This window comes from Scyliorhinus canicula, chromosome 9, assembly GCF_902713615.1.
Source record: "Scyliorhinus canicula chromosome 9, sScyCan1.1, whole genome shotgun sequence".
NCBI classification, from domain to species: Eukaryota; Metazoa; Chordata; class Chondrichthyes; order Carcharhiniformes; family Scyliorhinidae; genus Scyliorhinus; species Scyliorhinus canicula.
This window is the reverse complement of record NC_052154.1, coordinates 133651775-133667457: the sequence shown is the minus strand read 5'-3', so window position 1 is coordinate 133667457 and position 15683 is coordinate 133651775. Positions and strand designations below refer to the sequence as shown.

Genomic DNA, 15683 nt, shown 5'->3' with positions numbered 1-15683 from the left:
TGTTTTTAATGTATTTAAAGAAACTTTTACTATCATTCCTAATGTTACTGGCTAGCCTACCTTCATATTTGATCCTCTCCTTCCTTATTTCTCTCTTTGTTATCCTCTGTTTGTTTTTGTAGCCTTCCCAATCTTCTGACTTCCCATTACTCTTTGCCACATTATAGGCTCTCTCTTTTGCCTTGATGCATTCCCTGACTTCCTTTGTCAGCCATGGCTGCCTAATCCTCCCTCTGATAACCTTTCTTTCCTTTGGGATGAACCTCTGCACTGTGTCCTCAATTACTCCCAGAAACTCCTGCCATTGCTGTTCTACTGTCTTTCCCACTAGGCTCTGCTTCCAGTCGATTTTCGTCAGTTCCTCCCTCATGCGCCTGTAATTACCTTTATTTAACTGTAAAACCTTTACATCTGATTCTACCTTCTTTCAAATTGCAGACTGAATTCTACCATATTATGATCACTGCTTCCTAAGTGTTCCCTTTTATCAATTCTGGCTCATTACATACAAGTTGGGCTTGTGGCGTAACGGTAGCGAGTCTGACTCCAGATCAGAAGGTTGCGTGTTCAAATCACGTCAGGCTCACGGTGTTCCAGGAATTTCTCTCTCTCTGGTGATGTTCTGGAAATGACTCCGTTCAAAACCACAATGAAATTTTTTTTTCTAGGGGCCTCACGGTAGCATGGTGGTTAGCATCAATGCTTCACAGCTCCAGGGTCCCAGGTTCGATTCCCGGCTGGGTCACTGTTTGTGTGGAGTCTGCACGTCCTCCCCGTGTGTGCGTGGGTTTCCTCCGGGTGCTCCGGTTTCCTCCCACAGTCCAAAGATGTGCGGGTTAGGTGGATTGGCCATGCTAAATTGCCCGTAGTGTAAGGTTAATGGGGGGATTGTTGGGTTACGGGTATACGGGTTACGTGGGTTTAAGTAGGGTGATCATTGCTCGGCACAACATCGAGGGCCGAAGGGCCTGTTCTGTGCTGTACTGTTCTATGTTCTATGTTCTATAACACTAAGTCCAGAATAGCCTGTTCCCTCGTGGGCTCCATCACAAGCTGTTCCAAAAAGCCATCCTGTAAACATTCAATGAATTCCCTTTCTTTGGGTCCACTGGCAACATTATTTACCCAGTCCACCTGCATATTGAAGTCCCCCATGATCACTGTGACCTTGCCTTTCTGACATGCCCTTTCTATTTCGTGGTGCATTTTGTGCCCCTGGTCCTGACCACTGTCAGGAGGCCTGTACATAACTCCCATTATGGTTTTTTTGCCTTTGTGGTTCCTCAACTCTACCCACACAGACTCCACATCGTCTGACCCTATGTCGTTTAGTGCTATTGATTTAATTTCATTTCTAATTAACAAGGCAACCCCGCCCCCTCTACCCACCTCTCTGTCTTTTCGATAGGTTGTAAATCCCTGGATGTTTAACTGCCAGTCCTGAACCCCCTGCAACCACGTCTCTGTGATGCCTACCACATCATACCTGCCAGTCACAATCTGGGCCACAAGCTCATCTACCTTGTTCCGTACACTGCTGGCATTTAAATATAGCACCTTTAATTCCCTATTGACTGTCCCTTTTTGTTTTCTTAGTGTGGTGGACCTTGGTTTACTCAGCCTTTCCATACACTGTGTCATATTTTGTGAGATGGGGACTATCGTAACCTCTCCTGAGCTCTGTCTTTTCGTGATTTTTTGTAATCCTAAGCAGCTACGCTTCCCACTGATTCCTTCACCTCTTGGTTTACCTGACTTTCCCTTCCCCCCCCAATCTCTAGTTTAAAGTCCTATTGACTTGCCACTTATCAGGCCTGAATGTTGTCTGGGCTTTGCTGCATACGAGTACAAACTGCTTTAGAATCTGAGGAGTCACAAATGGTGCTGAACATTATACAATCATCCATGAACATCTACACTTCTGTCCTTGTGATGGAGGGAAAGTAATTGATAATATAGCTGTCCTTGTGATGGAGGGAAGGTAATTGATAATATAGCTGAAGATGGTTGGGCCTAAGACATTACCCTGAGGAACTCGTGCAGTGATGTTCTGGGACTATAATGATTAACCCAGCCACAGCCGTCTTCCTTTGTGCCAGGCATGACCAGTGTAGGGTTTTCCTGATTCCCATTGACTCCAGTTTAGCTAGGCCTCCTTGATGCCATACTCTTAGTGCTGCCTTAATGTTAGGAGCAGTCATTCTCATCTCACCTCTGGAGTTCAACTCTATTGTCCATATCCATGTATATGGCAGCACACATGATTAGCACTGTGACTTCACAGCACCAGAGTCCCAGGTTCGATTCCCTGCTGGGTCACTGTCGGTGCGGAGTCTGCATGTTCTTCCCGTGTCTGCTAGGGTTTCCTCTAGGTGCGCCGGTTTCCTTCCACAGTCCAAAGACATGCAGGTTAGGTGGATTGGCCATGATAAATTGCCCTTAGTGACCAAAAAGGTTAGGTGGGGTTATTGGGTTACAGGGATAGGGTAGAAGTGAGGGCTTAAGTGGGTCGGTGCAAACTCGATGGGCCGACTGGCCTCCTTCTGTACTGTATGTTCTATGTTAATCTATGTTAATATATCCCAGGTTTGAAAATACTCAAGGACTGCGCCTCCATGTCTCTTGGGGTAGGTCCAAACATTCACAGCTTCTCTCATCTGAGTCTTAAATGACAGATCCTTAAATCTGAGACTATAACCCTTAGTTCTAACCTCTTTAGCCAGCAGAAACCAGCCTCTCCGTGTCTGCCTTGTCAAGTTCCCCTCAGAACCGTGTAAATTAATTAGCAATTAGATCAACTCTTGTTCATCTAAACTTCAAGTAAACTCCCAGCCTACTTGATCTCTCATCATAGAGCAATCCTCTCACCCCAGAATCAATTTAATGAAGCATTCAAAGAAAGTCTACCCTTCCTTGACCCAAACTGTGCATAGTATCTAAGACAGGGGTGGGCAAACTACGGCCCGCGGGCCGCATGCGGCCCGCCAAAGGTATTTCTGCGGCCCACCAAGTCATTAAAAAAAAAGATTTAAAAAAAAAAAAAAAAAATGTTTTTTAAGGTTAATGGGGGGGGGGGCTGTTGGGTTACTTACTGGTATAGGGTGGATATGTTGACTTGAGTAGGGTGATCATTGCTCGGCACAACGTCGAGGGCCGAAGGGCCTGTTTTGTGCTGTACTGTTCTATGTTCTATATGAGGTGCCCAGAATCATAACCGGGTGAAGTAATTATTTTACTTAATATACTATGCGGCCCTTTGTGAATTGTGAATTTCTGAATGTGGCCCTTGCACAGAAAAGTTTGCCCACCCCTGATCTAAGACAACCATATCAATTTACAAGTCACACAAAAGGAGAAAGTGAACTATTTATCGCAGAAATGGCAGGCATTTAGCTCTAGATGGACCTCACTTTTCATTTGGTTCCCAACAATTATTTTCCAGTTTGAATTGGGAGGAAGTTCCAAGACTCTGGGGGAAAATGTGAAATAGTGCACATCGTCAGGAGGAATAGAAAAGCAAAATATCATTTAAATGGATAGAGATTGCAGAACTCTGAGATTTTTTAAAAAATCATTTCCGGGATGTGGGTGTCACTGGTCAGGCCAGCATTTATTTCCTATCCCTAGTTGCCCTTCAGAAGGCGGTGGTGAGTACTTTCTTGAACCACTGAATCCTTCAGGTGTAGGTACACCCACTATGCTGTTAGGGAGGGAGTTCCAGGATTTTGCCCCAGCGACAGAGAAGGAACAGCAATGTATTTCCAAGTCAGGGTGGTGAGCGACTGAGAGGGGAACCTCCAGGTGGTGGGGTTCCCATGTATCTGCTGCTCTTGTCCTTCTCGATGCTAGTGGTCGTGGGTTTGGAAGATGCTGTCGAAGGAACCTTGGTGAGTTGCTGCAGTGCATCTTGTAGATGATGTGCACGGCTGCCACTGTTGTCAGTAGTGGAGGGTTTGAATGTTTGAATGAGGACAAATCAAGCGGGCTGTTTTGTCCTGGATGGTGTCAGGCTTCTTGAGTATTGTTGGAACTGCACTCATCCAGGCAAATGGAGAGTATTCCATTGCACTCCTGACTTGTGCCTTGTAGATGGTGAACAGGCTTTGGGGGGTCAGCAGGGGAGTTACTCGCCGTAAGATTCTTAGCCTTTGACCTGCCCTGGTAGCCACAGTATTAATGTGGTTAGTCCAGTTCAGTTTCTGATCAACGGTAACCCCCTGGATGTTGATTGTGGGGGATTCAGCGATGGTAATGCCGTTTAATGTCAAGGGGTGATGGTTAGATCCTCTCTTGTAGGAGATGGTCATTGCCTGGCACTTGAGTGGTGCGTATGTAACTTGCCACTTGTCAGATCAAGCCTGGATATTGTCCAGGTCTTGCTGCATTTGGACATGGACTGTTTCATTATCTGAGGAGTCGCGAATGGTGCGGAACATTGTGCAGTCATCCGCAAAAATCTCCCCTTCTGATGGAAGGCAAGTCATTGATGAAGCAGCTGAAGATGGTTGGGTCCAGGACATTACTCTGAGGAACTCCTGCAGTGATGTCCTGCAGCTTAGTTGATTGATGTCCAACCACCACAACCATCTTCCTTTGTGCCAGGTATGACTCCAATCAGCGGACAGTTTTCCTCCTGATTCCCATTGACTCCAGTATAGTTAGGGCTCCTTGATGCCATACTCGGTCAAATCCTGCCTTGATGTCAAGGGCAGCCACTCTCACTTAACGTCTGGCATTCAGCTCTTTTCTCCATGTTTGAACCAAGGCTGTAATGAGGTCAGGAGCTGAGTGATCCTGGTGGAACCCAAACTGAGCATCCGTGAGCAGGGTTATTGCTGAGTAAGTGCCGCTTGATAGCACTGTTGATGACTCCTTCCATCACTTTGCAGATGATGGAGAATAAACTGATAGGGCGATAATTGTCTGGGTTGGATTTGTCCTCTTTCTTGTATACAGTGCAATTTTACAATCGCCGGGTAGATGCCAATGTTGTAGCTGTACTGGAACAGCTTGGTGAGGGGTGCAGCAAGTTCTGGAGCACTATTGTTGAAATATTATCAGAACCCATAGCCTTTGTAGTATCCAGTGCCTTCAGCCTTTTCTTGATATTATGTGGAGTGAATCGTATTGGCTGAAGACTAACATCTGCAGTGCTGGGTACCTCCGGAGGAGATTGAGACGGATCATCTACTCGGCACTTCTGGCTGAAGATTGTTGTGAATGCCTCCGCCTTGTCTTTTGCACATATGTGCTGGGCTCCTCCATCATTGATGATGGGGATATTTATGGAGCCTCCTCCTCCAGTGAGGTGTTTAATTGTCCACCACCATTCATGGCTGGATGTCACAGGACTGCAGAGTTTAGATCTCATGCGGTGGTTGTTGAATCACTTAGTTGTCTATTACTTGCTGCATATGTTGTTTGGCGCACAAGTAGTCCTGTGTTGTAGCTTCACCAGGTTGACACCTCATTTTTTGGTATGCCTGATGTTGCTCTTGGCATGCTCGCCTGCATTCTTCATTGAACCAGGGTTGATCTCTTGCCTTGGTGGTAATGGTAGAGTGGGAATATGCTGGGCCTTGAGGTTGCAGATTGTGGTTGAATACAATTCTGCTGCTGCTGATGGCCTACAGCGCCTCATGGATGCCCAGCCTTGAGTTGCTAGATATATTCGAAGTCCATCCCATTTAGCACAGTGGTAGTGCCACACAACACGATTGAGGGTATCCTCAATGCGATACAGAGGGATCTGGGTATTGCTGTGAACAAGAGGGGATTTAATATCAAACAGCCCTGATTTCTCCATCCGTGAGAGGAGAACTATATATATGCGAAACAGAAAAGTTTTTTTGTATTTTATATTTCCCCCTTGATAAGTGGTGGCACATTTTCCCCAACCCTTAAATTTGGAGAGATCCAGTCCACGATTAATAACCCTTGATACATTCACACAATAAAAGAAGGATAAGGAAAGAAAGAGAGACAGAGCAAACACCACAGACAAAATAAGAATTATAGCTTCATGTGATTCCAGAGACTAGAATCGAAAGCTGAATAGTGTATTCCTTCAGCGAGGGTAGCTGGCTGAAACTTCTACAATGGGAGAAACATGTAGAGACAAACTAGTCTTGAGTAGGCACTAGTACAGGCTCTCATATGTTCCAGTAGAAACAGTGTAGATTAAGGCGAGGTAATTTAAACCTCAACAGAACTCTGCTCCTGCTATTATTTGGTTGATGGAAGATGGCAGACTGACTCTTTTAGCTTCACAAGGCAATATTGCAGGTTCTAACAAATTGGGGGTGGGGGAAGTTATGCAACATAACTCACTTCTTCCCCTTGATTTAGACAAAGGATGTATATTCCTGGTCAGGATTATTTTTGAATATATTTTTTATTAAACTTCTTTCATTTTATACAAAAAATTACAAGCAATGGTAAACAGAATAATAAAAACAATAACTTATTAAACCCCTTTACTCTCCCCGGCATCCCCCCAACAGCTAACTGTGATCAGTTCCTTAAAGTACAATATGAACGGTTGGCATCTGCAGTAGAACCCTTCAATTGACCCACTCACTGTATATTTCACCTTCTCGAGGTGCAAAAACTCCAAGTCACCTAGCCACGCCGAGGCACTTTGTGGTATCGCCAGTCTCCAAATCAGGAGAATTTGCCTCTGAGCAATTAGCGAGACGAGTGCTGAGGCATCTGCCCCTGCCCGCAACTCCAGCAGGGTCGATACCCCTACTATAGCCACTAAAGGACACGGCTTCAACTCAATATTCAGGATTGCCGATATGGTGCTGGAAAAAGAGACACAGAAACCCACAAGCTTGGGACAGGACCAGAACAAGTGCATATGGTTCGCAGGCCCTCTCGAACAGCGCTCGTACTTATCCTCAATCCCCTCCAAGAAACGATTCATTCTGGCTTTCATGAGGTGCATCCTAAACACTACCTTGAGTTGTATCAAATTCAGCCTCGCACAGAATGATGTGTTCACCATGCAGGGGGTCTCACTGCACACCTCCTCATCCAGCATGAGTCCCTCCTCCCATTTAACCTTCACCCCCTCCACCGAGACTGACTCTTCCCCCAAAATACATCCATAGATGCCGGACTAATTACTCTCTTCCGATCCCAAGCAAGAAAGCATCCTATCCAATAAGGTTAAAGGCGGCACAAACGGAAATGTTGGAAATATCAATCGAACAAAATTCCGAAGCTGGAGGTACCCAAGTGTGTCCGAGCTCAAGAACCCGACTTTCTCTTTTTGCTTCTCCAGGCTGTCAAACTGCCCCTAAAAATAAATCCCTCACTCTCTCCAGCCCCTGTCCCTTCTATCCCCCAAATGTGGTATCCAACTTCGCTAGTTTGAACAAGTAGTTCATGCAAATTGAGGCCCACCTTGATGCTGACCCCAACTTGAAGTGCTGATGGAGTTGCTTCCATATTTTTAAAGTGGAAACAACCACCGGGTTTGAAGAGTACTTTGCCAGAGCACTTTGAGTACTTTGTCACCAGCTCCCCAAACTGGACCCTCTGCATGACCCAGACTCCATCCTGGTCAGGATTATTGAGATGGTTAATATTTCATCCATTAATAAGTTTACCAAAGATTTCAGGATCCATTTGTCTTCAGAGATGCATTGTCTCCTTTGACTAGGGCTTTACCTCAGAAATGTAAAGGGGCCTTTGTGCATTTCCTTAGAATTTGATTACTGCAATCAAGGGGACATCTTTGGAGATGACGATTGCTGTGGTTTTGTGAATGCCACAAATGTATTTTGTGTGAGTCGTAGCCAGCCATATCTTGAGTCAGTGTAAAGCCAGAATGATATATATATATTATATATTTCCTTATTTCCAAGCTGTCCAGGCTGACAGGGACACTGCCAGGGTCCAGGCTAGTAGTGCCCACTGCCAGGCTGGTATTGTGCCCACGCCGGGTTCGGGCCATGGGGTAAGTTGGGTTTGGGAGGGAACGCGAGGACCCCTTTATAGGTAAGTTGGGATTTTGGAGGGTCTGGGGGTCACAGGTCGGGGGGGGGGGGGTCAAGAGATCAGGACACCATTTAAAAATGGCGGTCTGATTTCCTCCTGCATGAAGGCATTCTGGTGAGCGGAGCTCCTCAATGCAGGATATGGGACCAAGTGTGGCCTTGGTGGGGCATTCCCTGCTGAGGCCCTAGATTGCAGCAGAGTCTCATTCGATAGCATGGTCTTTCCTGGTGCTATGAATGCTGGTAAACACCCAAATAAATGTACTCGACACAGGACCCCGTTGCAATTCTGTTAGATTGCACCCATGATCTTATTGAATGGTGGAACAGGCTTGAGGGGCTGAATGGCCTATTCCTGCTCCTAATTTGTAAGTCTATATGTAAGAGTGTTGTGTTGGCAAAGTAATCAGCTCAATAAATGAAGCAATTTATTGTTCAAGTTAGCCCTCTCTGCAATAACTGTTTCAATCATATGTGTGTATTTTCATTAGTTAGAGTTTACATTGCCCCTGAAAATCTCCAAGGACCCACCCAATAAAAGGTTCCTCTAACTCAGCTAAAATAATCCAGCTGGTCTAAAATCTTAGTACAACCAAGAGTCATCGCCAACAACCCACGTGAACAATCTCATGAACACTCTCCCAGACAGAATAAAGGAACAGATTTGTCAAGAAGTAGGCAACCCTTCTCTCCATTCTCATTTTCAGTCTCTGTCTCCCACCTCATTTTTCTTGATATTTTATTCTGATGATATTCTAAAATTTGCCAGTCTAAGCATTGCCCAGTGTTCCGACCTCATCCTGCACGTTCTTCCTCCTCCCTAAATCCTGATCGTGTTGAAACATTAATTTAGCTACTCTGACCTATTCTTTCCCAAAACATCAAAGCTGTACAGATCATGAGAAACAGGAGGAGGAATAGTCCATTCGGCCCCTCGAGCGTGCGCCATCACCAGTCAGCCGAAGCATGGGAACACTAATTTGAAGTTTGCCTCTGAACCTCACACCATCTCGACGTGGAAATATGTCACCATTCCGTCACTGTTCCTGGCTCTAAATCCTGGAACTCCCTAACAGCAATGTGGGTGTACCTACACTTCAACAGTTAAAGAAGGCAGCTCTCCACCACCTTCTCAAGGGCAATTAGGGATGGGCAATAAATGCTGGTGTAGCCAGAGACGCCCACATCCAGTGAATGGATTTTCAAAAACATTCAATAAGATGATGGCTGATCTGATTGTGGGTATGTCGGTCTCCTGTAACCCTTAATGCCTAAAAGCCTTGCTTCCCTGCATCTTCCCTTCCTCCAGGTTTGGGATCAATTCTCAATTTATGTATCTGAAGTATGTAATGACCCTTGGGCTGGTGCTCACTGGTTTTAGAGCAATAAAGCAGTTATTTTTTCAGAAAGCAGGAGAGGGAGAGTTTGTTTCACTTCCAAGGTCTAAATATTTCTGCCACGTTCTCCCAGAAAGCGTCACACAAGGAACCAATCATTGGTCAGGCAGAACACGGTCCTTGGCCATCCGTTAGCCAATCAAACTGATTCCTTCCAAAACCGGTTCCTAAAATTCACTTTCCGCCGAAGAATCTGGCCTCTCTTCTCCAAATATAAAACCTGGGAACACAATATCCTGCCAAACAGGCTACTTCAGCTCGAGTCTTCTGCTTAAAGACATTCCGAGGTATGGCTCCATGGACAAAAATAAAATAAGAAAAGAAAATGGGCAGGCTGGATTCTTACAACAGTCCCAATCTTTTTAGCCTTGGTGGTGCCCTGCTTGATTTGATTTCACCTTCCATCTAGATTTCTGTAGTTTAAAACAAAATCTGAGCTTTTGGAACACTTTCAAACTTTACCTCATTGTTTGTATAAATAATAGCATTTTGCGCAGGATAACTATTGGTCTCTTCCTTTAGGATCCTTTTACTGCCTTTCATATTGATAAGACGCTGGTGAACAAGTACCTGAAATCACTGCTGATCGGAGAGCTTGCTCCTGACCAGCCCAGCTTGGAATCGTGGAAAAGTGTGAGTACTTTCTCAATCACTGTTCTGCAGAATGGGATCTGGGAAGAATGTCCGGTTATTATCACATTGCTATTTTGGGATCTTACTGTGTACATGTCCTAATGCACATTTACTATACTTAATTGGCTGTAATGCTCTTTGGGTCATCCTGAGGTCACCAAAGACACGGGGCTGGATTCTCCCAAAATTGGACTATGTCCCCACGCCAGCATAAAAACAAAGGCGTTTACTCTGGAGATTCCTGGGAAAACGTGGAGTGGATTCAATGACCTGCAGGGGGCCAGCTGGGACCCAGAGTAATACACACACCTTTAGCTGTGGATATGGGCCCCCGCACTTGTGGTTTTGTGTCCGCGCAGGCGCACGGCGGCAGCCTCCAGCGGCCACGCCGAGCATCATGGCAGTCTCGAACCACGGAACCACACCGGGAAAAGAGACCCCCCACACAATCGGCCGCGCGCCCAAAAGTCTGACCGCACGGATCTCCCCCCCCCCCCACCCCCCCGCCTGCCCGCCACCAGGGTGGCTGCGGACTGAGTTAGTTCCACGCCGCCGGAAACTCGGCTGGTTGGGAGCGGAGGATCGCTGGGCTGTCCTCTGGCAATGGGCCCCCAGCTGCATGGAGTACTCTGCGATCATGCCGATTCTCGGGTCCTGGAGAATTGCCGGACCCGCACGGGCCTGATTTCGGTGTGAAATTGGATTCTCCGCCCCCGCGCTGAACTGCGGAAAATCCAGCCTGTTATATAAATACAAATCTTCTTGACTAGAGAATTGTTGCTACTGCCATGCATGCCGAAGAAAGATTTACAGGGTGCTGTCCTGTTTACTCCAACACAGAAAATAGTCACCTGCTTTTCAACATTATTTGGACAAGATGGTTCAAGACAGCACAAATTTCTCAATACGAGTGATCACTTGAGGTGCAGTCGTACTAACGCTGTTCAGCAGCACTTTGCTTTTGATGCCGATGGTCATTTTCTCCATTTCTCTCTCAGAAACCGGCAACGGACGATTTCCGGGAACTACGTGCCCTGGTGGAAAGGACAAACCTCCTAAAGCCAAATAAACTGTTCTTTGCTGGACTGCTAGTGCACCTTCTGCTCCTCGATGTTGCGGCCTGGCTCACCCTATGGTATTTTGGCACCTCCTTGCTCCCTTTTCTGATCAGCACAGCTCTCCTGGCCATTGTGCAGGTAGGTTCACAGTTAGCTGGCGTGTAACTAGGTGAACCTCTCCTGCACACATCCAGCTGACGTGTTAACTGGAGTGTGCACTACGTGAAGTGGGATTTGTTTCTCAGTCTGATTTGTCCAAGTGTGTAATATAATGTTTTAACGTTGTGGTCACCAGTGAATCCTGTCAACAACATTTACCTTATGAAATGCCAGAAATTATATTTCACCAGTCACCATGTGATTCGGGGTTTCTGAATATCACAAACTTTGATTTAGCCCAGTCACTTCAGAGAGGGCTGTTCTAACTAGCAGATTTGCAATCCGTCTGATCAAAGATCAGGGGCGAAATTCTCCGACCCCCCGCAGGGTCGGAGAATCGCCCGGGGCCAGCGAAAATCCCGCCCCCGCCGTGGCCGGAATTCTCCGCCACCCGGGAATTGGCGGGGGCGGGAATCACACCCCGCCGATTGGCGAGCCCCCCGCGGCGATTCTCCGGCCTGCGATGGGCCGAAGCCCCGCCGCTGATAGGCCTCTCCCGCCGCCGTGGTTTGAACCACCTCTGGTGGCGGAGGGATCGGCGGCGCGAGCGGGCCCCCGGGGTCCTGGGGGGGAGCGGGGAGTGATCGGTCTCCGGGGGGTGCCCCCACAGTGGCCAGGCCCGCGATCGGGGCCCATGGATCGGCGGACGGGCCAGTGCTGTGGCGGCACTCTTTTTCTTCCGCCGCCGACACGGCCTCCACCATGGCGGAGGCGGAAGAGAATCCCCCAGCGCGCATGCTGATGCACCGGCGCATGTGCGAACCGGCGAAGGACTTTCGGCCAGCCCCGGCGCCGGGTGGCGGGCGTGAAAGGCCGTTGGTGCCGGTTTTGGCACCAGTCGGCGTGGTGCCAACCACTCTGATGCGGGCCTAGCCCCTCAATATGAGGGCTTGGCCCCTAAAGGTGCGGATAATTCCGACCTTTGGGGAGGCCCGACGACGGAGTGGTTGGCGCCACTCTGCTGCGCCGGGACCCCCCGCCCCGCCGGGTAGGGGAGAATCCCGCCCCAGGATTCCAACCTGGGACCTTCTGATCCCTGTGCTTAGTCTGAAGAGTCATTTTAATCGTAAGCTCAGACTGGCCACAGTAACATGGACTTCCCAGTTGATGAAAATTGTTGTGGTATTTAGATGTAATGTGCTCTCTTGTGATTTTATTTACAGGCTCAGGGTGGTTGGCTACAGCATGACTTTGGCCATCTCTCTGTGTTTAGCAAGTCCAAGTGGAACCATCTTGTCCACAAGTTTATTATTGGCCACCTGAAGGTGGGTCACACTATGTATGTATGGAATTTACTGCAGTGCTTTGTTGCTCATCTATTATTTTTAAGAAATATATTTTTATTAAGATTTTTTTTTATTATCCACAAACAACAATACAACAACCCCCCCCCCCCCACCTCGTATGAGACTTTAAAAAAACCTAAACAAAATAGAGTCAAACCCCCGCCCTCCCGAAAAGCTGATGGTAACCCGATCTCTGAAAAAGGAGATGAAAGGTTTCCGCTGACCCCCTCATGGTATACTTGAATGCTAGAGCATGCTTGAGGGCGAGACCACCTCATTCCTGTTGAACTCAGCATACTCTCCAATGACAGAGGATATTCGCTCACAAAATCCCTCCTCCACAAGGAACGACGTTCCTAATCTTCACTGGGGACACTGAGAATGGCCCGGCTCCAACATCAAGTCCACAAAATGTGGAGCATGATCCCATATCACTATTACCGAGTGCCCCACCCCAGCTTACCCCAGGGAGAAGAGACCTACCCATAATCCGGGTGTAAACCCAATGGACGTGGGGGGGAAAAAAAACCTCCTTGGGCTGGATTCTCTGCTTCAGCTGTTAAGTGCTGTCACCAGCAGAGCATGTGTGGTCTTTTACGACTACAACGGTGCATGCCTGCCACGATGACGCCATTTCAGAGGGAGCGGAGCATGGCTGGCCAGCCCCAATTTCGGAGTCGATTGTCCGCCCGATCGGCAGTTATGCTATCGGCGCCGGGCAAGGGAGAATTTGCCCCTTAATTCTTATAAACTTAAATATCCACGGGTCTGATCCCCCACCCTCCAATCTGTTCCATGAACACCAATACCTCTTTGCCATCCCAGATTGACTCAGTGACTTGGGACTTGACCTAGCCAACCTAGGATCTAAAAGATAAGTGAAGTCCTTCCCCACCCCCTAATTAACCGATGTGAATCAAGGTCTGGGAAAGTAACCAGGATCTTATTAATGAATGCCGTTTCATCCCAGTTCGGTGCATACACATTGACCAACACCACTGGAATACCCGCCAGCAAACGACTGATGATTACGTACCTCCCACTTGGGTCTGCCAATGTGTTAACTGCAGAAAAAACCACCCTCTTATTAAGCAACACAGCATCCCCCGCACCTTATAATCAAAACCTGAGTGATATACCTGCCCCACAGAACCTATCTGCAACCTTGTTTGATCCTTAATCTTCAGTTGGGTCTCTTGTAGGAAAAACACATTTGCCTGCAAGGTCCTCAGGTGCGTAAACATCCGGCACCTTTTTACTGGGCCATTCAACACCCTCACATTCCACGTTATCAACTGGATAGGGGGCCTCTGAGCCCCATCCCCGACCCAAGATCAGCCATATCCACCTTGTGAGGCAATCCAGTAGAGCCACAATCTGCACCACCTCTGGGCTAACCTTGGGTGGCCGCCACATTGTCCATCAAGCCACTCTTAAAAACAAAGGAACCATCAATGTCAGCAGTGTACCCCTCCCTGTCTCCCAGCTCCACCCCACCCAGAAAACCAAACACCCAACCAACAAAGAAACAAAAGCTTCCCCTCCCTATCTGCCAAACCAAACCAACTAGAAACAAAGGCCAAATCTTGCTACCTTAAAAAAGCACAAACACTCATTCCAATGGTAGCCAGCTGCAGGCATCTCCCCCTCTAGCAATACTGCAAGCAGGATGACCCCTGCACAGGGTATAAATCAAAGTCAGTATATCAACAGTCAGGCTCCATGTGCAAACCAAACTTTAATATAAAACCCTCGAGGAAAATCAACACCCAGCTCACTTGCAAAATTATAAAAAAACAGAATACAAAAAGCGCAGTACACAAGCCCCAAACCTGCCCCCCCAAAAAACACCCCTCAACAAGCCCAGGCACAACCCCTAGCCCTTCCCCACCTTACAAAAATTCCCACAGAAAATACAAATACATGCCCTTAAGCACTTTAATTCACCCCCAGTCCGTGCTTCTTAACAAACTCATTTGCATACTCCAGCATCAAAGTAATAGTCATTGTTCTTGAGAGTCACCCAAAGACGAGCCAGATACATCACTCCAAATCTCACATTGCTCTTGTACATCTTGATGTATTCTGATGACATAACGTCCCATCGACAGTCTCGATGGCCCTTCACCCAGCTCAGGACCCGCACCTTATCAGGGAAACCTAACTATGATTGCCCGTGGTGGCTTCCCAGACCTGGCCTTCGGCCTCTGTGATCTCTGGGTCCAGTCCAACTCGGATGCGGTCGAAAAGACCTCCTCCTCCACCAACTTTCCGAACACCTTAGACAAATAGTCCATGGAGTTGGAGCCCTCCAGGCCTCCAGTCGCCCAACAATCCTTAAGGTTTGCTGTCTGGAGTGATTCTCTTGAAGCTTTATGCTCTTCAGCCAGCAATGCCATCTTTGCCAACAGGGAGATAATCCAATCACTATGATCAGAGAGTGCCACCTCCACCTTCTGTATCGTCACCTCTTGTACCTCTATCCACTGGTCCATCTTGTCCATGGCTGCCCGAATTGGGTCAATGCCCCCTCCATTGCCCTCTCCAGGTCCTTGGTGACCGCCTGCCGCTGCTTCTTAAATTTGTCGGTCAAGAAGCTGACCAACTTCTCAGTCATCCACTGAGGGGCCACTGACTCCACAGGAACCACTGCCATGTTCCTCCCACTGAGTTTAGAGAAAATCCCTTGCCCGACTTCTGACTTGAGCTATTTTTACCGGATATTACTCGAACGAGGGGAACTTATTCCATCCAACTACACCAATTTCCTCCAAAGAAGTCATCCACAAACCAGGTAGTAAGGGCCAAAACCAAGTACCCTGGCAGGAGCCACCACATGTGCGACTGCTCACCACATAGTCACCACTGGAAGTCATTGCTAGTCTACTATATTCCTGTATCATAGACACAGGGCACGATTTCACCAAAAGAAAATAGTCTGTTCTAGGTGGGAACGACCCCGCAATCGAACAACACTCTGTTTCTTTAATGCCCCCCCCCCCCGAAAGCCCCAACTCAACTATAAGGGGGGCATCTAGCCCCCCCCCCCCCCAAACCAGCCTCACAGAGACAGGGCACACCTGGGCCTGATCCTGGTATGGGATAAATGCCACCCTGCCCCCCCCCCCACAGGTACCGTTCCAC

At 47.7% G+C, this 15683-nt stretch overlaps 1 protein-coding gene and 1 non-coding gene across 2 annotated transcripts in view; both read left to right on the top strand.

The window, feature by feature from the left end:
• Window positions 1-15683, top strand: part of LOC119971717 (acyl-CoA (8-3)-desaturase-like) — a 65279-nt gene that overhangs the window by 14806 nt on the left and 34790 nt on the right. Inside the window, exons 2-4 of the mRNA XM_038807657.1 lie at window positions 9926-10036; window positions 11035-11232; window positions 12417-12518. Coding sequence (XP_038663585.1) covers window positions 9926-10036; window positions 11035-11232; window positions 12417-12518 — 411 coding nt within the window. The remainder of the gene's footprint in view (window positions 1-9925; window positions 10037-11034; window positions 11233-12416; window positions 12519-15683) is intronic.
• Window positions 515-586, top strand: trnaw-cca. Its single transcript has one exon. It is a non-coding gene; the product is annotated as a tRNA-Trp (tRNA).